At 42.1% G+C, this 19,231-nt stretch overlaps 1 protein-coding gene and 1 non-coding gene across 13 annotated transcripts in view; one reads left to right on the plus strand and one right to left on the minus strand.

The window, feature by feature from the left end:
- Window positions 1-19,231, minus strand: part of Kiaa1217 (KIAA1217 ortholog) — a 293,338-nt gene that overhangs the window by 22,424 nt on the left and 251,683 nt on the right. For all 12 annotated transcript variants that reach the window (XM_047520201.1, XM_047520203.1, XM_047520202.1 and 9 more), the window contains 4 exons: window positions 17,849-18,015; window positions 7,135-7,310; window positions 2,050-2,180; window positions 1,108-1,255 (listed from right to left, as the gene is read on the minus strand). In XM_047520201.1, the coding sequence (XP_047376157.1) occupies window positions 1,108-1,255; window positions 2,050-2,180; window positions 7,135-7,310; window positions 17,849-18,015 (622 nt within the window). The remainder of the gene's footprint in view (window positions 1-1,107; window positions 1,256-2,049; window positions 2,181-7,134; window positions 7,311-17,848; window positions 18,016-19,231) is intronic.
- Trnae-cuc (transfer RNA glutamic acid (anticodon CUC)) lies at window positions 18,127-18,200 on the plus strand. Its single transcript has one exon. It is a non-coding gene; the product is annotated as a tRNA-Glu (tRNA).

Genomic DNA, 19,231 nt, shown 5'->3' on the forward strand with positions numbered 1-19,231 from the left:
GACTAGCAGTGCATGTTCCTAAGCCTCAGATTCCACCTATAAATAATGAAATAATAGTGCCTGGAGTGAATGAGGTGGTATGCATCAAGGGTTCTGTCCTGCGTCTGACACATAGAAAGTGTTGGAAGGCCTAAATTATCATTATTATTAGGTTGAGAACAGAGAGATCCAATTATAATCAAAGAGCACAGGAGATGTCATTTACAAAGGTGCTTCCAAATCCTGTATGCTTACATGTCAGCAGATCCCTCCCTCCCTGCCCCCAGGATTGAACCCAGGGCCTCTCACATGCTAGGCAAGGGCTCCACTGCTCAGCGGCACCCAGCCCTCTAAGCACTCTTTGAGTGGGTCATGGAGTTCTGAATTTTTCTTTTCAATGAAAGTCATGGGCCACTCAGTGATTTCTCTAGTCTTTCCTCTCTAGTAACCCTCTTTGATGAGTAGGTTCGTAGGGGACTGACCCATGCCACTCAAGGAGTCTTGTTCTCTTTTCTAGGTGACACCAACACATTCTCAGATTCTCCTTCAGCTCCTTCAGTAGGAAATTTAAGAAAGACTTGCTTGTTTCTACTCATTTACTTCAAATCAGTCATCTCTGCTCCTGAAGTGAAGGAGGCTAACAGACTACTTTGATTTAGTCTTCAACTTCAAAGTGTTACTAAAAAAACCAAAGCAAACCAAACCGAGTCAAAAAAACAAAACCTACTTTCAAATGATTTTTTTTTTTTTTTTAAAGAAATGTCAATTGTGTCCACTCATCTTGTGATTTTATTTTTTTGTGGTGCTGGGGATGGAACCCCGGACCTCATATGTGCTATGCATGGGCTCTACCACTGAGCTACACCCCCAGCCCATGTCTGTTAATTTTAAGTTGCAGGATGGGCCCGACGCTGCAAGTCTATGCTGAAGAATTAGAACCTCAAGGCATATTGTGACAAAAGCCCAGAGGTGGAAGGAGTATGGTGTATGGGACACCAGAAACAAGGTTTGATAAGTCGTGACACTGAAGGCAGGCTCTTGGAGGGTGTCTTCGACACGCTCTCCCGGTTTCCCCGCCCACCCGCTCTGCAGGCCCTCCCAGGCTGGAGGCTGGGGGTGCCCAGTTACCTCCGCAGCATTGTCAGGACGTCCGTCATGCTGCGCACGCGCTTCAGGAGACAGTCCAGCTTGTGGGGCTCCTCCTTCAGAAACCGCACTGCCTCGACCTCTATGCGCAGGACGGCTCGCATCTTGTTTTGTAAGGTTGGAAATTCTCCTGCAGGCCAAACCGGCTGGTGAATTATAAGAGAAAATGCCAGAACAACCACCCCCATCCTGCACCCCGACATTGGGTAGCCATGAGAAGTGTGGAATTCATATGTCTGCGGGAAGCACGAGGCAGGGTTAAGAGAATAGGAGAGGGCCAGAGCAAGTGGCTTTGCCCAAGGTCACGGCTCCTCCAGGCCCACTTCCTGTATATTGGGGTTAAGGCCAACTGAACCTTGGGGTTACTTTTTAAAAGAGTTTGGCACGGGTGTCTTGGCAGACTGTATGGACCCAGCAAATAGAAAAGCAAATAGAAAGTGTTATTAACATCATTAGTCTTGAATCTTATAGAACTCACTAAAATATAAACTCCAAGAAGGGAGGATGTTTGCCTGCTTTGCTCCATGACTTATCCCAAGTTTCCAGGACAGTGTTTGCAAGTAAGAGTATAGTTACTTGATAAATAATTGCTCACATGCATGCATGCATGAATCCTTCACTATTTAATATATATATGTATATGTGCACACACACATATATACACATACACACATATGTATATATATAACTAAAATACTTACAAATTATATATCTATATCTATCTATATTTATTTATTTTAAATGGAGTCTCACTACACTCTCCAGGCTGGTCTTGAACTCCTGGGCTCAAGCGATCCTCCTGTCTCAGCCTCCACAGTAGCTGGGATTACAGGTACACACCACCATACCCGATACATATTTGACAGATCTTTAAACATCTCAGGAAACACACTTTGGACTTCTTCCCTCCAGCAGAATGCTCACCTTTCAGGGTAGCTACTGCTTCTCCCACTTGTCTTAAGAGGAAAGCCCCATCTTCTACATCTTTGAGAGTAACCACTCGGCCAGCAGATGATGAATCCTTCTTCAAGTCTTCCACAAAGTCTTCCAGCTCACTGTGGGGGAAAACAGACAGCAGACAGAGCTGACCAGGGAGGTCCTCAGGAAGGACCGGTGCAGGGGCTGAGTGCTCTCCTGGGTCTCCCATTTCATAGTGTCCCAGGTGAGCAATCAGGTGTAAGGCAGGTACAAGGAAGTCTTCCCAGGGCCTGTTCATGGGGAGGCTCCTGTTGGCCAGAAGGGAGATCGTGCCTGGTGTAAGACCCATTCTTCATTCCCAGAGGTGCTGATGCCGGCTAAGGGAGGGATGTGTGCACTCTGTGATGGGGGTGGGCATGAAGTGCACAAAGAAGCACTTAGTGGAGTGAAATGAGAAGTATGGATTGCTTTATATCAGGTTTCTCAACTTCATTATATGACATCTTGTGCCAAATAATTCCTTTTATTGGGGGGGGAGTCAGGGACTATCCTGTGAATATATGATGTTTAGTAGCCCCCCCGGCCTTCACTTATGAGATGCAAGTAGCACCCTGACACTCTCCCCGTGTAACTTGTGATAAATAAGCATGTCTCCAGACATTGTCAAATGTCCCTGGGGAGGAGGAACAAAACTGCCCTGAGGATTGACTCTTTCCTATCCAAGCTACAAATAGAAGACATATTTACCAGTCTGGTTTCTGGTGTTTGTGTATGTGTTTGGGTGTAGAGACGTCAGCTCCAGCAGAGCTAAGTTCTTCCACTTGAAACAACAATAAAACAACAACCTGCCTCTGGGTACATTATTAACCCTACCCTAAACACCTGTCGGTATCATTTCAGTTTGCCAGGGAATGCAACCAGAGAAAATCATCATGAATATAAAAGGGAACCTACTAGAGTAGAGGAGGGGGGTTGGGAGGAGGAGGGAAAGGAAAGGAGAGGTAATGGGGGATGTATTTGATCAAACCTTGTTATAAGCATGTATGACTATGCCACAGTGAGATCCCCCATTCTGTGTAATAAATAAGTGCGTGAGCACACAAGCGTGCACATTCCCCCCCAACAGTAACAGGGGAAGCAATGCTGAGAAATGCAGGACCACTAGGTGGCAGTAAGTGAACGGTGATCTACTTCTTGGAGCCCTGAGTGTTGAACAGGGAGCGGGCAGCAGACTTATCAGCGAAAAGATGGACCTCAAAGCCCCCTTCCACTGGTGGGCAAGTGGATGGCACCATGGCAGCTGTGGAAGAAATTCAGGCAGGGATGTGCTGTATATCCAACAAGGTCCTTTCTCTAAAGGACAAATTCATCCACCTCTGATAAGTGGGATGCAGAATTCAGTGATGTCATTCATTCTGTTATAGAAATTAACCATTTCTGATGAAATGATTCCCTCCAGAACCCAAAGGGAAAGTCTTGCTTGCTCAGTGTCCACACTTGTGAACCATGGAAAGGTGCCCGGTGTACATACCCAAAGGATGCTTCCTACATCTACTGTATCCCTGAGGAGGAGAGACTGTGTGCTGTCCCTCATGAGAGCTCTAAATATGGTATCTTTGGAAAAGTTCTTTTCCATTGCATGACCAAACAGGGCCCAAAGTCACTCTGCCTGAAATTCCATTTTCATCTCTTCTACACAGGATATCTCTTGGATTTTCTAATCCTGGACATAGGAGACCTCAAAACTCACAGATTTTCTTTGTCGTGCAACTAGAACCTATAGACTACTGATACTATAATACAGTGTCCCTTCTATACTTACGTTCATGATACCTATTTAGACAAAACATTAAACATTACATTTGTGAACTGAAAAATTGTAAAAGAGACACTGGAGCTAAAAATGAATGTGGAACATCTTTTGACCTAATAATCAATGTGACTTTTGAAATATTAAGTTGCTTTTCATGCTACTTTTGTTACAAAGCATAGTTTGCTAAAATAGATTTCATCTCACTGTTATTATAAGCCAAATTATTATTTCCACATAGAAAATCATGAAAGAGAGATGATCTTGACCCAATATCTGTCTATCCTTTCAGACTCAAATTTCATCTCTCTGCCATCTGAGTGACTTGCTAGCACCTGGGCTTCACATGCTCAGCAAGGGAACTTGTTTTCCAGTGCTTGGAAGGAGAGGGAGGAGCAGGAGGAGGAGGAAGAAGAGAGAGGTCTCTGTTCCCTCATGTCCCAGACAGTTTGGCAGTTTTTATCTTTTATAACCTGTGCTCTCACCATGCAGACACATCAAGTTAACTTGCTTTATACCTTTTAAGAGGTAAAGGACAAGTTACAAAAATATTATAAGGGTATATGTTTTTGAAGACATTTTCAAGAAGAATCCAGACCTAGTTTTAGGCGATTGTTTTGTCTTTGATTTCTTTTCCAATTTCTTTTTTTATTGTTTGGTTCAGGCTTCATTACCTCATGCCCGAATCGTTACACTTGTTTCTAGCGTGGTCAATTACTAATCCCCTTCTCTCATCAGTCCTGCACAGGACCACCAGAGTGACCTTTCTAGATTATAGGTCTGTTTTTGCTATTTCCTTGATCAAACATTCTTCCTCATCATGTGAAGGTGCTTCAGAATCATCCATGTGGCTTTGTAAATTGCACATCTCCAATTCCATTGAAAGAAATTCTAATCTGGGGTTGGACCTGGGAACGTGTATAAAAACCAGAAAGTCAGCCTGCTGCGGAGGCACATGCCTGTAATCGCAGTGGCTTGGGAGGCTGAGGCAGGAGGAGTTCAAAGCCAGCCTCAGCAATTTAGCAAGGCCCCATGCAGCTTATTGAGTCCCTGTTTCTAAATAAAAAAAATATAAAAAGGGTGGTTCAGTGGTTAAGTGCTCCTGGGTTCAATCCCTGGTACCAAACCAAACCAAACCAAATCAAATAAAAACAAAACAAAAGAAAATAATAAACAAACAAAAACAAAACTGAGAAATTCAGGTTACTGTTAATATGATCTTCCAATTTTGGTAAGCACAGCCCAGAAAGGCATCAGGCAGAAATTCAAGGTTGGAGTATACTATAAGATCTAGGAATGAATGGCGCAACTCAAATAGGAGGCTTTAGTAGTATCTTGCACTCAATTCTCCTGCCAAACTGGTCTACCCCCAATTCTCTAAGGACATCTTGCACTTTCCTGGTTCAGAGACTTTGTGGTCCATAGGGTTCCTCTGCCTGAAAGGTCTCTAGCCTCTGCTGATGAAATTCACCTGTCTTTAAGGCCATCTCAACTCAGTTTAACAAACCACTTTTGACATTACCATGCATATAGTACTGCACTTGCCCTATGGGGCATATAAAGAATAACTAATTCAGGTTAAGTCTTCCTGATCCCTGGGCTCAGAAGCAGGAGGTTCACCTATAACCTGTACATCACCAGTTTTGAACTATACTCCTATTTATACATTTTGCTTTGCTACATTGAAGTTCCCCAAGGGCCCGATGCATACCTTATTCATTTATGGCCATCCCAATACCAACCAGATAAAATTCTCTTTCCCATATTTCATGGCATAATTGTTGCAACTGTGTTAATATACATTCACGAGTATTCTGTGCATCCTGATCTTGCACCAAAGACAGTTTAGTAATAAATGATTTTTCAGTAATATTGGCATAATTTTTTAAGAGCCTCACATAAAGATTGCATCCCACTTTTATGAAAAAAATTTGGCATCAAATCTGTAACAATTATGCAGCAAAATATTGTATATCTGTTCCATTATCAGCCCTGCTGCTAGTCTTAGGATATTATTGAGATAAAGATGCTTGTTAAAGGCCAGAAACAGGAGTTACCTCAGCTAACCAATAAACAAAAAAAATTTAGGATATTTTCTTTTTTTCATAATTTTACTAGAACATTTATAAAAATATTAAATGTATGTATACATGTATGCACATATAAGTATATATATTTACAGATAAATGTTGAGACCTAGTATTAAATAATCTGGCTGTCACAAAAATTATAGAAAATTATTTCAGACAAATAATAGCCTTACTGCCTCATGGTGGGTGATCAGCTCTGTCCACAAAAGTATGAACTAAGTAAAATTTTAGAAGCTATTTTCAGATGTCAATGAAGAATGGTCTATTTTTATTTGGAAAATAATAACCCATATTGATTTTTTTTCCCCTGTAGATTGTTGAGAGGGACATTCTCATTTTAATCAAACACATGGGATTAGTATTGGGATAATGTAGCTACAGTTGAAGTGTGAAAAAGGTGATAGAATATAACACTTTCCATCATGGAAAATTCTGGTTATGCTGGTCATAGGAAGAATCTGCAAATTTATAATCCCAATTTGGGAGGTTTAAGATTTCTAAGCAAAAGAAAACTACCAATACTAGAGAAACCTAGAAAAATTACTATTCATTACACTAAAAGGTGAAATAATTCTATAACAAATCTTTGTTGCATAACAAAACATACATTAACATAAAAGATGTGCCTGCGTCCTGATGGGGAGTAATGAGCAGAGGCTCATTTCAGTGGTGGTGTTTGATGGATGTTTCAATAAGAGCCTTATATAAGATTGGTAACATCCAAGGAAGCATCTTTCATTCTGGATCAGACGCACTTTACATTTAAATTCTTCTCCAGCAATTTTAACTATGGTTGAATAATAGGAAGATAATTTTAGTGCTATGTTATTTTGGCTATTAGTTTTAATTTATTGAGATTAAATACAGACTTCCCATTTATCATTGGGTTTTGCCATTTACTGCTTTTAATTTTATGTGTTGCTGAACCCTAAAGAAAAAATGTGATGCTCCAACTTGTAAAAAGATTAGCTCAGTCACCTGGGGATTGTTGGATTTTGCAGGCCTCAATGGAGAGGTACCTGTGTTCACAGATACCAGGACCAATGGAATGCTGACTTGTACACAGTAGGGGCTTCATAAAGAGAGAGGGAGAAAACACCAACTAAGAAAATCCTTCTTTTGGGTAAAGACACTTTTCCTTTTCAGGTTCAACAGCTAGACTGTGTGAACAGTGACTTCTTGGCGACTCACCATAACTTCTTGACAATCCTCTCCTCTTCGTGGAGGTATTTTTGTCTCTCTTGCTCCACTAGGGTGCGCTGTCGCTGCACAGGATCCTCCAGCCTCTTCATTGTTTCCATAACTTTGCTACTGATTTCCAGCTCAGCCTTCTTCATCATGGCCCTCAGCAGCTCCTGGTTCTGCAGCTGTGGAACAAAAGAAATCAGCCTCAATTGGCTGTGGCTGCCTGCCATCGTGGTGACTGAAAGCCCTGCAGACTTCAGAAGTGGATTCGGATAAACAGAATCTTTGCAACTGCATCATTATTTCTCTATTTCAGCAGGAAAGGGAAGGGCCCAAAGACTGTATATCCTATTTGCTTCTTCAGCCAACATCTGAGTTCTAGCAACTGACTGACAACCAGACTTTCATGTCTGTGGCTACAAAAGAAAAAAAAAAAGAAAAAAAAAGAAAAAAAAAAAAGAAAAGGATCCTTTCTATTATCTGGCCAGTGCAGCCTGGGTATGAGATATAAACTCTTATGGACAGGTTTTTTTTTTTTAATAGAAAGCAGCAAGGAACCCTAACTTGGGAGCCAAGCAGACTTTGAATCAATCCTAAATCTTCTTCCAAGCCCACTGCGAGACTTTGGGCATGTTACTCAGACCTTCTTGGTCTTCATTTCCCTATCCATAATGATGGGGGACCTACTTTTTCTTTTGGGGCTATTCTGAGGATTATATGAAATACTGCTTAGATTGAGATAAGTACTCCATAAATGTGAACTTGGTTATGGCATATTCCAGAGTATCAGTTAAAAGTGAATCTGTGCCTCTCTAGCTGGTGTCTCACCTAGGAATCCAAGACCCTAAAAGCAGTATTTGACATTGATGGCGGCAATGATCAGGATTCTAGCTGAGACCAAGTCTCTTGGCAATTTACTAATATCCCTGGATTTGATGAAGGCTGCAGATGTACATAAGCCCACACTTTCCATAGCTTCCAGAACTCTCTGGTGTGTTATCCCAGAGTAAATAGGATGAGCAAGTTGTATTCAGACTTCACAAGAATATAGACAAACAATGTGAGTCTCTGGGGAAGGACAATTTTAGGACAGCATATCCATCAAGCGAGTTCCCTTGATCAGCCTCAACAGTGGTGCTTCTATTATGCCTATTATATTATCCCTAAGGTTCCCCTGAAATATCAATTAGCAAAATTCAATTGTTTCCTTTGTTTTCTGGTTTCATGGCTGTTCTCCAGCTCCTATGTACCACCTTGTGGGAGTGAAGGTGTCGTTGCCAATTGCCCACGATCTGTGCATGTTAAGCAGCAGTGCAATCTGACTGTGTGACCACTTGCTTGAGACCTCGTCATGGTTTCTCTGCGTAAAGACAACACATTTTAACTCAGGCCACAAGCAAAACCACTTTGGTTTCCAACCTGAGCATTGCCTGATGATTAACTAGCTTCCAGAAAAAGACTGCCTGGGTCCAGTTTCTAGTTTCACCACTGAGAAGTGGTGTGTCTGTGGCCAAGTTATGAATCTCTGTGTCCACCCATAAGAAGGTGCAGTAATAGTTCGGAGCTCTTGGCTGGTTATGGAGACTTAGTGAGACAATCAGGTGCTTACAATAGTCCCTGGCTCGAATCCAGCTCTGAGCACGTACCACCTGCTTTTATCAGGGAGCAGAAACCTAGGGGGTGGGGCCTGCGGTTTTGTTTGGGAGGGAACCAAATAAAAATGTGCGGCTCTTGGTGACCTTCTGTATATGACTCACAATCATGCTCTCACAACTGCCTCTCACAACTGCTTTTGCTAATGTTTTTTTTTTTTTTTTTTTTTTTGGATGCTGGGGATCGAACCCAGGGCCTTGTGCTTACAAGGCAAGCACTCTACCAACTGAGCTATCTCCCAGCCCCTCCTGATGCCTTTTTATTGTGGTCTTAAAAACAGTCGACATGTTGCTAAAAGGCACCATTTCTGGAAACAACTTCCTGCCATGCTCTCTGCAGCTCCAGCCTGTCCAAAGGTGCTCGGCAGCCTGGCCCCTTCCCACATGGCCAGTCTCCTCTCACTGCATGTATCCAGACCTCTCTGTTCCGGACACACCAGTATCCATTTTTTTTAAAAAAAAATTTTAGTTGCAGATAGACACCATACCTTCATTTTATTTATTTTTATGTGCTGCTGAGGATCAAATCCAGTGCCTCACACGTGCTAGGCAAGCACTCTACCACTGAGCTCCAGCCCCAGTCCCTCCTTTCAATTTTTCTGGCTGGCCAAGCTCTTTTATGTCACAGGGACTTTGCACCTGCTATTTTGACCTCTTGAATGCTTCTTCCTCCACCTGGTTAATTTCTGCTCTCCAAAGACTCCAGGACACTGTGCCAAGCACAGAGGAGAAACAAAAAATAAATGCCTGTTGAATGAATGAACTGCATTAAGCAGCAATGTTGATGATAACAGAACAATGGAGAGTCCATAATTATGGTCTAAATGATTAAAATATGGAGGGGCTTACAGGCCCTGGGCTCAGCTCTACTGTTCTACCTTGCTCTAATGGCAGTAGCTGTGGCAGGGCTACCAGTCAGCACTGCACGGGTCAATTAAATACACACCACTACCTGCTATCAGAATGGTATGCTCAAAATTCACTTCCCTGGATCCAATTCCACAGAGTCACTGCCTTCGAAAGGGAGGGGGTGTGAATAGTGATGGGTATGTAAGGGACAAGTAAACAGATAATTAAATAGGTCTAAAAGTTACAGAAGCCAGAGTCCCACTCCTGAGAGATTCTGAATTAATTGGCCTGAGGTGCAGCCTGAGCATTGGGAATTTTTAAACTTCTCAGATGGTTCTGATTTGCCACCAAGAATAGCATCATAGGCTAAGAAAAGGGCTCTCCAATGTATAGATGATGTCGCTGTGCTGTGATCTGTGGGGTGCAGCCCTCTGTATCAACCCTTCTGCTCGAATCTCCCCAAAGAAACCCCACTGTGGTCTCATTAGCAGCGAGTATTAACAAGGGTCACCAAGCGAGAGATTATTGCTGGAACATTTTAAGATTCTCGAAATTGAAATTTGAAAGATAGTTAAAGTAAAGCCCTGAAGGCTGAAGGGGCTTGGTCAGGCTCACCTCGCGGTCCCAGGGCATGGTCAGGATTAGAAGCGGGAAATGTGAATTCAACCTATTCTCCCACTGGCCCAAGTTGCTCTTCCCTCAGGATAAGGGAGCACGTCTGTTTTGTCCCCAGCTGCAAGCACAGTTTCTGGCAGGCGGTAGGTTGCGTGAGTGACTCTAACTGTGATGTTTCTGCAAAGACCATGGATGCACCGGGGGAATACAACTGCACATCACATTCAAGTGCTAGAAGAGGAGCGAGGGGCTCTCCTGGCATTCTAGGCTTTATTATCCTCCTTCCCAGGAAGAGGGGGTTTAGGGGATCCAGTTGCGAGGACCCAAGAGGGTACTCTTCCCAGCACTCTGGCTGGCACATGGGCAGTGCTGCGTGACCCCTGGAGGAGTAAACATTTGCCTCTTTCTCTGTCCACTTTTCTCTGCTCCCCCCATACTTCCTGCCTTGTGTCCCTGATACGGTCTCCAGGCCACAGGAATGTCCCCGTTCATCTCAGCACAGTGCAAACAGTGCTTACGGAAAATGCTTCCAGTGAGTAGTTATTGGCAGCTCAAATCATTGGTTTATTTTTGCTCAGAAGGTGATGCTCACATTCCAACTTTTTTTTTCTTTTTAAATCAACTCCATGGAGTATGGTTTACATGCAATAAAATATACCCATTTTAAGCCAGAGCTCTGTGAGTTTTGACAAATAGATATGCCAGTATAATCCCCACCCAAAAGACAGACATTTTTTATCACTCTAAAAATTTCCTTCCTTATCCTTTGCAATTAATCCCCAACCCTCAGTCCAGGGAAGCCACAGTCTGCTTTCTGTCATTAAAGATGAATTCCTCCTGTCCTAGAATGTCACATAAATGGAATTATACAGTCAGTTTGTACTCCTTGGTGTCTGGCTTCTTTCATTCAGTACATTTTGTGTTTGTTTGGTTGTTGTTTTGTGGCACGGGGGATGGAACCCAGCTAGACAAGAACTCTACCTCTGAGCTACATCCCCAGCACAGTACACCGATGTTTGAGATCCTGGCCATGTAGTTGAATGTTTTAATAATTCATTCTCTTCATCGCTGGGTGGTATTCCATTGTATGGGTATACTAGCATTTTTGTATTTTTACATATTATCTTGATCCTGTTGATCTTGCTAAATTCACTTATTTCTAGTAGCATATTCTATTTCTAGTAGTATATGCTGTAGATTCCTTGATTTCATACATGCACAATCACATCCCCAGTGAGTAAAACCAGTTACACTGCTTACCGTCCCACCTGCATGCCTCTATTTCTTTTTGTTGGTTTGTTTTGTTTTGAGACAGGGTCTCACTATGTTGCCAGGCTAGTCTTGAACTCAGGCTTGAGGGATCATCTCACCTCAGCCCTGCAGGTTGGATGCCTCTTTTCTTTGTCTAGCCTTTTACACTTGCAGGATTTTCAGTACAGCATGAAATAGAAGTGACAGCAGATTCTCTTGGCCTTGTGGCTGATGTTACGGGGATGTGTCTGGTGTTTCACCATGACTAAAATGCTCTCTGTAGAGCACTCTACACGGATGTGGCTTATGATCAAACAACAGATTCCTTCTCTTCCTAAATCACTGCATGTTTTTATCATCCTGTCACATGCTCTCTCAATTTTTATTGAAATGATAGTTTCTCCTTTGCACTACTAATAAATTCAAAGATATTGATTAGATTTTCCATATTAGAACAATCTGGTATTCCTGGGAAAATTTATATCCTTTTTACTTATGGTTGGATTTCCCTGCTATTATTTTGTTAAGGATTTGCTGTATCTATTTTCATGAGGGATACTGGTCTGTGCTTTTCCTATAATATTTCTATCTGGTTTTGTTCTTAGGATAACACTGGCTTCGTGAAATGAGTTGGGAAGTGTCTTCTATCTTCTGAGATATTTCCTTTTACTGCTTTAAAGATGCCATTCCTTTGTCTTCTGACTTGTACTTCATTTCTGATGAGAAGTGGGATTCATTCTTGTTTATGTTTCCCTTCCAGCTGTTTTTAAATTTTCCTAGTTATCCCTTGATCTTTAGCAATCTGATTATAACATGGTTTCCTTTGTGCTAACCAGTCAAGGTGTTTATTGAGCTCTTTTGGTCTGTGGATTTACAACTTTCATCAAATTTGGCAAAATCGCAGCCATGATCTCTGAATATTTTTCTGTCCTTTGCTGACCCCTTGATTTTGTTCCACAGGTCACTAAATTTTGATTTGTTTTATTCTTATGCTTCAGCTCGGGCAGTCTCTATCGCTATGTTTTCAAGTTGACTGATATTTTGTTTGGGCAGTGACTCATCTTCTAAGTCTGCTCAAATACTATGCTTTTCAGCACTGAAAGCTGCATTGGGATTTTTAAAAAAGTACCTTTCCATATCTTGTTTTATTATGTTCACATTTTCCTTTAAATCCTTGAGAAGAAGAATATCTGTTTTGAAGTTCTTGCTGATGACTTTATTATCCATGCCATTTCTGGTTGGTTTCTACTGGGTGATATTTCTTAAGGCTATAAATCACATTTTTCAGAATCATCGTGTCTAGTAATTTTTGATGAGATGCTAGACAGGGAGTTTGGGATTTTGTTGTTTTCCTTTACAGATTCTGGACTTTCTCTGGCGGACAGTTCAGTTACTTATGGATCAACTTTTTCCTTTAAAGACTTAAGGGTGGCCCTTAAGACTGAGGCACAGTCTTTCTCTGCTCTTTGTTGAATGCTTATGTGCTCTACAAGGCTTCTTCACTCTTGCCTGTTGAATTAGGAACATCTTCCAGGCCTGTATCAGCTCTGGGAAGTTTTTAGCTTACAGCTCCCCCAACTTGGTCTTTGCCTGGTTCAGTCGTCTTCCCACTCTACACAGACTTGGCTGATGATCAAACAACAGATCCACAGAGTTATGTAGTTCTGTGCACAGCTTTCTTCTACTTGGTACGCCATTCCACAAATCCTAGCTGCCTCAGCTCTCTAAACGTAGCTCTTATTTCAACTCAGCAGCTGATCTTGGGTTGCTTGGGGTTTCCCAGGCATTCCATCTGAAAAGCACCTCGAGGCAGAAACCTTGATCAGTGGTAGGTCTCACCACCTTTATTCCCATTCCCCCAAACATCACACCCCAGTTATCTGTTGTCCAGTATCTGAAAGTAGTTGTTCCATTTGCTTTTTCAGTTCTGTAGCTGTCAACAGTGGGAAGGCAAATAGATTTGCAGTTATTCCCTCATAGCAGGAAACATAATTTATTGCAAATGTCTTTGACATGTTAATAAGCATACTTAGGCAGACATAATGTTCTTGGCCATTAAAATTTTAATTGGGCCAAATGAGTTATTCATATCAACTTCATAAACAAAGTAGGAAACTGTTTAAATCAAATTCCACCTACCTCACAGAAACAGACCTGTATTTTGTGCACTTATTCCTGATTTCTTTGGTAAAATCTATTTTGACAAGAGAGGACAGTATGCTGGGACTGACTGCTGTCTAGAAGTGATACTCAACAGCAACTACCCCAAGAGCTGGGGAGTTTCATGAGGATTGCCAGAGCCCAGAATGACTCATGAGCAACTCGGACAAGTTCCCCCAGGCTTTAGGGAACAAGACAAAGGATGCCTGGTCACAGCTGCATGTCATCTGGGTACTGTCTCCCCATCTCAGACAGCTTCTTATTGTCTGAAGATCTGATTGAGGCTGGGGATATTCCACCAAGCAGCCCCATTGTCAAACGCTGTACTAGTTTTATTTATTATTTCTGCCTGGCAGGAGAAAACAGGTTTTCTCCACAGAAGCCACTTCTGGTGTCTTTTTCTCTGGGATACACATTCCCCTGACCGTTATTTTGGACAACAGAAAATAAATAAGACCCTGACACATGAAGTAGTATCTTATAAAAAGATACATTCAGATAACTATTGAATTATATCATTTCAAACACAAGGGTTCTATGAACTGCTGTTTCTTTTTTATGCTGATCCTCCCTCTCTGGGCAGAAATAGCACATTCACAGTAGTCTCAAAAATGTAACACTAAATTCAGAATAACTCAATTTGTTTATTTATCAGGAAGCAAAATAAGGAGATAGGGTCTAAGAAAAATAAAATGGTGGGAATTAAATAAGTTGGATGTTTCTAGTCTCTTGATTTAGGTCAAGTCTCATCAGGTTTCCACAGAACCTGCACCATCACTTCCAGAAACTTATTTCTCTCCTCAGCCTACAGGGAGGGTGAGAAGTGTAGTTGCTTCTGAGGATCTGGAATCATTTTGGCAAAATCCAAATACTGGGCCATTTGGAAAAGAGATGTTGTTCATCACTTAGAAGCTCCCTCACCCCCAAATCATATCAAGGTAACAGACATAGATAATTACCTTTGGAAGAAAACATTTGTTAGGAATAAAAGTATTTTCCATTGTTGCCAGTCAATTATAGACTGTTATTTGGGAATAGGAAAATAGCAATATAAAAGATGCATAGAGTGCTCCTACCAAATAAACCTAAGCAGAGGGCACATCCAATTAGCTCCTGGGAATGAGGCTTCAAGTTACCATGTGTTCTCTTCTTACTGAGTGGTAAGTAACTTCATTAGTTCCTGTTTTACCCTCTGTGATAGTTGACTGATCACAACAGTTCATGAGATACCTTATAAGAATGAGCATTCATAATAACCTGAGAGCAGTAGTTCTTGCCCTGGAACATTCTAGAATCACCAGCTTAACCTCTAGTCCACACCATTAAAGTCAGTTTCTGGTAGGGCTGCCTCAGTGTTGGTCATTTTGTTAAGGGCTTGAAGTGGCTCTAAGGGGTAGCCAGGATTGAGAGTCATCCATAGACAGATAATCCATGTGAAACTGTGGAGCAGAGGATTATCTGAATTGAGTTTTAGGGGTTTTCTTGATCTGCTTAGGCTCCATTTTCCTCCCTTAACTTTCCTTTCATCCTGCTAAAATCTATGCCCCCTTCTGTGTCTGCATCCCATTTCTATTCCTGAGAAGAATCCATCAGTGCTGAAAGTGAGATGCTCAAATACGATATGCTTGCAGTCTAGGATTTTCCAATGATTTAATTATCTAATTACTGGAGCTGGCTGCCAAGCACAAAAGATTTCATTCATTTTCACTATTTTATAACACAGTTCAAAGAACATTTGAATTTCTAATTCAATTTTTGTTCTTTTGAGACTCTTCTAGAGAGTTTCGCATATCTCTAATGATAGCTCCATTATTGGACTTATAATCACTTTGGGGTTGCACTTCATTTTTGGTGTATAATAATACACGTGCTGAAAGAGAATGGGAGCTGCCATAGCTTAATTATTCTGAATTGTTTTTGGCTTAAACAGACTCCCCTGACTGAAAAGATAGAAATCTGAGGGGGAGGGAAGTCAAATGGGAAGCAGAGAATACCGAGTCACAGGTAGAAACAATACCAAATGGGTTAAGAAACAAAGTACTTATCTTCCCCAGCATATCTGCACTTGAGAACTGTAGAAATTTCTAGGCTCAAAAGCACCTTTGTGCATTTTTCTTTCTTTTCTGAGAGCCAGAGAAAATTGAGCAGTTCCGAAGCAATAGCGGAACTTGGGTGTTAAAATGACCTAGACCTTGATCCCCAAACTTCAAGTTCAAGGTTGCAAGGGGTGGCAAATTGTGGGAGACCTCTCCCAGCCAGCTGGGGTACCAAATGACACCAGTCACCAAAGAGCAATGCTGTAGACATGCACACCATAGCTGCAGTATCGAATTCACCTTAACACCCATGAAGTGTATAGGGAAAGTAAGATATTGATATTAAATTAATCCTACTTTTGTCTCCAAACCAACAACTGCTCACTTTTGAGAGCAGCGAGGGATTACTATATACATGATAGATTCACTCATTTTTTTGAGGGGCACAATGAGGAGAGCATAATTTCCAAATAGCCAGCAGATGGCGCTAAAAGGCAGGAGAGGTGCGAGGAGGGGCTTCATGGGCAGAAACCCTGACCATCTCTGGCCTGCGTATGTGTCTTTTGGCCATCAGAGCACTAAACGGTTGAGTTTAATTACTTTCCAACGTTTAAAGACACATATATTTCATGTAAAACCTGTATGTCTACACTCTCTTGAAATAACCAACTATCAAACTGAGTTGGCTGGGACAGAGTGGCCACGGCTCTCTAAGGGCAGTTTCCCCTTGTCCCTCCTCATTTCCCCTGTTACATTACTGCCTGGACACTGGAGACTTCTGACTTCGACACCCCAACATACAACCCCAGGCCAACCTGAATACTGCATTTCATTGCAAATTCTTTAAAATTGAGAAGCAATTTTAGGAATCCATGCAAGGATGGGCAATTTCAGACAACATGATTCAGAAGCGATTTAAATCAATTGGCACCAAATATCCATGGTGTGGGGATCTGAACACTGACCAGTGTGATCTGTTCTATTAACTCTTGAGACCCAAGCAAGGGCCTTAGGGCAGGTCTCTCAAGTCAGCTGCTCTTTTTGTCCTCTTGTATGCAGAGAGCAAAGGGAAATCATTTTCTTAGCCATAATTAGGTGGTGAAAAAAATGTAGGGTTTATGTCATTAGCGTGTGGAAGGGAGAGAAGAGCTGTGATTCAAAGACCTTTCCTTACTGCACCTCAGGGGCTTAGGGGGTTGCCTTCCACTGGCTACTGAGGACGTCAGAGTGGTGGCTTCGGGCTCCTGTTGTTTGCCTTTTAGCAATGTTTGGCTCATGAGCATCTTGAAGAAAGTCAGGGAAGATCTTGATAAAGTCTAAGCCAGGACTACGTCCTCAGTGCTCCACCTACCACAAAAGGCAGGGAGGTGTGAGGCTGATACACAAAACAAACCTGTGACCTCATAAAGAGATGTGTGAGCCCGCTCCTCAGTCCCTCCACCCGTGATAGGAGTTTTATGCATTGTAAGATTTATGGGATTTGTTGACCAAGATTTGTGACATGAGAGTTATTTTCTCTTCCCTTTAATTCCCCTATAGTTCATATATTCTTCAACAATGGAAAAGGATAAAGAAAACTTGGAACATACTATGCAAATAAAATGCAGATGTTTTTCTCAACAAATCATCCAGGATGGCTTTTTTCCTTATGAATTCATCTTCTATTCTAAATTCATAGCTCTAAATACATCACAGCTCTTTGCAAAAAAAGAAAAAAAGAAAAAAAAAAAAAAAAAAAACAACAAGAAAAAGCTTGACTGACTGTAGCACCTTGTGCCTGCTCCCCGGAGAGAAGGAAGTAGCTTACATTGAGCTGGCAGCCTTAACTGGTTGTTAGAATGCTCCACAGGGCTCCTGTCTATTCAAGTCTTCTCTAATAGCAGATATCAATAGTACTTTTTTTTTTTTTGTCATGTCTAAGAGCATGCGCCACTTAAAGAAATCATTATAGATTGTAGTTGCAGCAGAAGACTCTAGACCAGGATTAAGTGGTGCAGGGGAAGCCATGCCATTGTGATTCTATGCTTCAGGTCTTCAGTTAGCCCCTAGGAAAAAGGTAGCAGAAATTGCACAGAGAAGAGGCAGTGGGGCGGGGATCTGGAAGGAAGTAAAAGGTGACTTAGGGCAGGTGAGACAGGGTGGATCCATGAGGGGTACCTGGAGCTGTCTCATCTGCTGGAGCTGCAGCTTGAGTTCAGCCACACTTCGCTTCATGTCCAGCAGGCTCATGTGGATGGCGGAGGCTCCTGTAGGCAGGGGCTGGCTGGGTGGCACTGTGGCCTCTAAAGTGCCCAGAGTCTTCCCTCCAGAAATGTGAGGCGTTCCTATGAGAAAAGAGCAGTAAAAGACCTCAGAATGCCAGAGACGGAAGTCTAAGCTCTGAGCCCCATCCCAGAAGAGATTTCTGGTAGCTTTAAGAACACCATTTCCCGGACTGGGGATATAGCTCAGTTGGTAGAGTGCTTGCCTCTCAAGCACAAGGCCCTGGGTTCAATCCCCAGCACCACAAAAACAAACAAACAACAAGAATGCCATTTCCTTCATTAGGGAACATAAGCCACACAATGTTATGGGATGCAGTCTGTAAGTACCATGCTCTAGAAGAGCACAGACCAGGGTGCCACTTTAGGAAGTTACATGTCCACACTGCTTCCTCCCTTCTTTCTTTCTTTCTCTCCTTCCTTCCATTTGTTCTCCTTTCTCTTTTCTTTCTCCCCCCCTCCTCTTCATATCTTCTGTAAGCACACAGGTTTGCATGGATAAAAGTTTAAAAATATATATATATATGTTAATAGTATCTCCCACTGGTGTTGTTCCACACAAATTTCATATTCCTACTGTTAATTCTTAGATTTTTAAATCTACAGAGGGTACATCTGTAATTTTATAATGGAAAAAATAACTTTAAGATTTTGGGACCTCAGAGAAAGTGCTCAGTGACCATGTCCTGCATGGTGATATACCCTAAGGATGTGCCACCTCATTTCTGGACAGAGATTCCAGAGGGGATCACCAAGGGAAACTAATAAGGGCTTGTTTCTCTCCTGAATCCCTGCAGGTTTCCCTAACCCAAAGGAGTAGGACCTCTGTACACATCTCCTTTAGTAAGAACATATGGTGAGGCTCAAAAATTCTTTAGGAATGGAATAAAAAAAGGCAGCAGAAAGAAACTCTTCCGGGGCTGGGATGTGGCTCAGTGGTAGCACAGTTGCCCAGCATGAGTGTAGCCCTGGGTTCCATTTCCAGAATCAAAGGGGCATGGGGCACGGGGCAGAGCAGGGGTACTCTGCCTAAGTTATTTTATAGATGCCATAAATTTTTGTTTTTTGAATTCAACTTAAATAAACCTCATGTTTATGAGAAAAGAGCAGCAAAAGACCTCAGAATGCCAGAGACGGAAGTCCAAGCTCTGAGCCCCATCCCAGGAGAGATTTCTGGTAGCTCTAAGAATACCATTTCCTGGACTGGGATATAGCTCAGTTGGTAGAGTGCTTGCCACAATGGCATGGCTTCCTCTGTACCACTTGTGCCTCATGTTTC

This window comes from Sciurus carolinensis, chromosome 12 (assembly GCF_902686445.1).
Source record: "Sciurus carolinensis chromosome 12, mSciCar1.2, whole genome shotgun sequence".
NCBI classification, from domain to species: domain Eukaryota; kingdom Metazoa; phylum Chordata; class Mammalia; order Rodentia; family Sciuridae; genus Sciurus; species Sciurus carolinensis.